The sequence below is a fragment of the Trypanosoma rangeli genome (genome assembly GCF_003719475.1).
Source record: "Trypanosoma rangeli strain AM80 chromosome Unknown Tra_15.4_contig_00409, whole genome shotgun sequence".
In the NCBI taxonomy this organism is placed as follows: domain Eukaryota; phylum Euglenozoa; class Kinetoplastea; order Trypanosomatida; family Trypanosomatidae; genus Trypanosoma; species Trypanosoma rangeli.
Window position 1 is genome coordinate 7808 of NW_021706153.1, and position 4157 is coordinate 11964.

The 4157-nt window shown below is 53.1% G+C and overlaps 3 protein-coding genes across 3 annotated transcripts in view; all 3 read right to left on the reverse strand.

Moving 5' to 3' along the window:
• TraAM80_08396 (ATP-dependent Clp protease subunit, heat shock protein 100) overlaps positions 1-99 on the reverse strand; it is a gene marked incomplete at both ends in the record, with an annotated part of 624 nt that extends 525 nt beyond the window's left edge. The window contains one exon of the mRNA XM_029385148.1: positions 1-99. This exon is cut by the window's left edge and continues 525 nt beyond it. Coding sequence (XP_029235010.1) covers positions 1-99 — 99 coding nt within the window.
• Positions 100-235: 136 nt separating this feature from the next.
• Positions 236-1618, reverse strand: TraAM80_08397 (uncharacterized protein; the record flags this gene model as incomplete). The annotated part of the gene is made up of 1 exon (XM_029385149.1): positions 236-1618. One exon carries the CDS (start codon positions 1616-1618, stop codon positions 236-238), a length of 1383 nt encoding a protein of 460 aa, XP_029235011.1.
• Positions 1619-1882: 264 nt separating this feature from the next.
• Positions 1883-3445, reverse strand: TraAM80_08398 (uncharacterized protein; the record flags this gene model as incomplete). Its single annotated transcript, XM_029385150.1, has 1 exon — positions 1883-3445. The coding sequence occupies one exon, from the start codon at positions 3443-3445 to the stop codon at positions 1883-1885; it is 1563 nt and encodes a 520-aa protein (XP_029235012.1).
• Positions 3446-4157: the final 712 nt, after the last annotated feature.

Sequence of the window (4157 nt, forward strand, 5' to 3'; positions counted from 1 at the left end):
CTTCTCGGTTATGTGCTTCTTGTGACGGGTGCATTCAACGGAAGGCATATCAGCGGCAGAGAGGATGGAGGAAACACCTGAACGCGGGCAGATACGCATCATCGGTAGGTTGGCAGATTGACGGGAGGGGCCGGGCAGCGCAGGACCACGCACAGCTCCCACGACCACCTTCTGGTACAACAAGACAAAAAAGGAAAAGTGAGGATGCGCAGAAACGGCTTGGGCGGGGGCGCGGTCACATAATAATGCCGTTTCCTGCCAAATCTCTCCTTGCCCCGCCTTCTCTGTCGCCCTGGATCCCACTTTGTGAGGAAGCCGCGTGGCCGCCATGATTCTGGTTCTCATCAACATGCGTCCCATCGTCGTGAAAAGTCGCTTCGAGACGGGGCTCCACGTACTCGTCGCCAATTGCGGCACCCTCCACTCCATTGTACGCCTGTTGATCATACACGTCATGATACTCCTCGCCTTCTTGTTGCGGGTCAGCAGCGAACTCTTGTGGATATACAAAGTTATCCTCCGCGGCAAACTGGTCGTATCCCTCATATAACTCCTGTTGCTGTTGCTGCAGCTGGCTTGCAGAGGCTTCTTGTGGGTATTCATTGTTGTAAGCCACAAGTTGCTGTGCACCGGGTGCAGTCTCCGCTGCTCCCTGAGGTTCAATCATGTTCAGAGCCCGTAGCTCATCTTCAACGATGGCCCTCCGTTCCACTTTCTTTGCGTGGTGGCGTCCCATACACCAAAAATAACAGAATAAAACAAATAGTACGGGAATAATGGCAATAAACGAGAGCATCCATAGCCCCGTCTCGACATCGCACTGCGGTACCACCTTGATGTTGTTCTCGTACATCCCTTCGTCGGAAGCGTAAAGTTGTGCCAACTGGCCATCCGAGTAGAGCTCAATACGACTGGCGTGCAGAACACCGCTGCGCACCTTATCCGTGAACAAAAGAGCCAGCTCGAGGGTATTCGGAAGATTGGTGATGTTCACCATTACTTGGTTTGGGGTGACCATTTTCGTCGTAATGTGCGCGCTGCATGGGTTGGGGACGTAGCCACAGAACGTGCCCATCACACTTTCCTTCAAATCATCCACAAGAATAGACGTCAGGCAGTTGCTTGTAGATGCACACAGTGGGAGAACCTCCAAGCTACTTTTGCCGCGGCACGGGACCGTGTAAACCCCACTCACCTTTGAAAGCAACGACAAGGGGGTCCCTGCAACGGAGGACACGGCGCTCGTGAGGGTCTCCAGCATGGCGGAGTCATAGGTGTGTGCCCAGCCCCAGAATGTACGGCGCACCAGAAGTGCGTCCCCCGGGGAAACAGTCTCCGCATACGCCTGTACTGAAAGTTTTCCTACACTCACCGGCGCTAGCAGACCACCACACGAAATTGGAGTTTTATTGGAGGCGGTGTGGGCCAGTGGGCCGCACACGACAGACGTAACAGTTTCCTCAAAACGCGACAGTTCGGCGGCAGTATTCGGCCAGCCAATGGCTACAACGGTGAGGTTGACAACATGCACGTCAACCTGGCCAACAGCGCCTGTTGCCGGACCGCACAGCAACAGAAGAAACAACGTGAGAACCACCTTCTCCGGCGAAAACAACATTGGCTCTAAACAAGTGGGGTGGCGCTCCCTAACGACTGGTCAAACAAAAAGAAAGCCGAAGAGTGGCAGTGAAAAAGCTCGCCGCCCAACGAGTCGAGGAAAAGATGTGCAGCAACAGCGCCAAACAAAGACAGCCACGTAAAAATCAAAAGTTCCAAGTAAAATGGGGAAAAAAAGAAAAATGTCGAACCAAAGTCCCACATTTATACCTCCGGCGTTGTACATCGAAAAGAAATAAAAAGAGGTGGCGGCTGGCAGAAATCACTATCCACGCCAACGCTCGTAAGGCAGCGGAGGGAGGCTCTCAACGACGCGGCGGTTTAGCCCTCTTGACACATAATTCGCATACGCCTCCTGGTTCACCGTCAGGCCAACCAACTGTCTCTCCACGTCCACGGCTGCGTCGGCCGTGTCACTTGGAGGGTGCTGCCGCTGTTGCTGTTGCCTTGCCGATACTGGGGAACTCTTAAAGTCAGAACTTTGCTTTGCGCGCGACGCTGGCGGGCGTCTCGGTGCACGGGGTTCCGGCACCGCCGACTGTTGAAACTCTCGTCCGTGCCGAGGCTCGATGGCTTCGTCAACCACCACAAAGTTGGGCAGTATCCTTGCCGTCTGAGTGGCGCCGTTATCGCCGCCTCTGCCAGAAGCGTGTCTGCTGCTGTGGATGCTTCTGTCGTTGCCGTTTCTTACATCTTCACCGCGCCGGTGCACGTCCACCACGGAGCGCAGAATGCGACGAAACTCCACGCGCTCCGCCTCGTAGATCGTCAAGCGCTCCTCCAAATCGGCTATGCGTTCCAACAGTCGCTTCTCCAGGTCGCTCACATACGCCTTGTCGACCTTCTGCGCCACGGTGGCAAGGTCCGCCTTGTCCTGCAGCGTCGCGACAACCTCACCGCGCTGCATGTAATTTCGGTCAAATGCCTTCAATCGGCGCTCCACCTCGCCACTGCCGCCGCCGCCAGCTCCCACGCCCCCAGCTGCAACAATACTACTGCAGCAACCCATCTCCTTCCGTAACTCATCCCTCAGTGAGGCAATGGAGTTACCGAGATTCATGGATTGCTCATCTCTCGCCTCCCCAAGACGGTCCATCATGTCGCAAAGAATAACTCGTCGAAACTCCACAAGAAGAGGGGCGCTCCTCAGTATATCCTGGAGCTCGCTGTTATCTTTTACAGTCTCGCTGTTCCGATGAGAACTACCACCACTGCGGAGTGCTTCATCCTCCTCGTCAACGGTGGGCGATGGTAGAAGCCAGGCCGTAATGCGCTCGAGCTCATCCATGTACTGTTTCTGCGACACTTGAAGCGCCTCACACATCTGCTCCAACTGTTTACGGGACTCCTCGTTCTGCTGATGCGCCTTCTGTTCCCACTCCTCCTTCCTCCGACTCCGCTCCGCGCGCTCCATGCCCACCTTCTCCATGAAGCTGCGCATATCTCCTAGTTCATTGTCGCCCTGTCCCTGAGCTTCTCCGAATTGGTGTCCAACCAAGGCACTGACCTCCCCTCCAACGATTGTTAAATCATCACGCAAAAAACCAGGTAAAAGTGACTCTACGGAAACCCCCTCTTGCAGCGTAATGCAACCCTCCACAATCTTTTCCCGCAGTTCTAACAGAGCCTGTTGCCGCAAAAACTGGCGTATATCAGTAACCATTGTGCTGCACGACTTCACTTCCCCTTGCAGTCCGACTACGGAGCAGTGCAGGGCATTTATATTGTCGGTCAGTTTGTTGCACAAGCTCCGTAGATATGCCTCCAGGGGAAACGTCTGCAAAAGAATTGACGGAATCGCCGGAAGCTCCTCCATCGAATGACTCATTACACGCACAGGGATGCAAACTCCTTTTTCGCCAAATTTTATATGAGTACAAAACCTCGTGTACTCATGCAATCGCAAGGAGGAAGCAAGCTGACAACATACACGTAATATGCGGCCTTTGATGACAAGATATACGGACTGCAGCAGAAAAATAGAAAAAGAAAAGAATAAAAGGAAACTAATAATAATAAAACTTACATACCCCAATGAGCCTGAAACAAGCGCCACAGCTCGTGGCTTACGCAGAGCTGCACACACGACGCAGACTCCAGCCCAGGGCAAAGAGCACAGGCCCTGAAGGCAAGACGACCACACAAAAAGCAAAAGAAAAAAGAAAAAAAAAGCACAAATAATGATAATAAAACAGCCGCAAAAAGCAAGGACGGCCGCCGCATTCTTTACGTATATTTGTGCAGAGTCGCATGGTATATAAATACATAAGAGACCCTCGCAGAGACTAAGCCAAATGCGCACCGTCGTGCACTAAACGGACGAAGGAGTCAGCAGTCGTCTCGTACAGTAATAACTCAAAAAAGAAACGTCCCCACTCAAATAGCGCCTCACACCCGTAAAGAAACGCGGGGCCAATGAAACAAAACAAAAAACATGCACACAAAGCCTAAAAAAGCAAGCACAGAAAGCAAAAAAAACACGGGCGACATTCACAGGATCCACCACATGTATTGAGGGGCCCGTGACGTCCGCGTCCCCT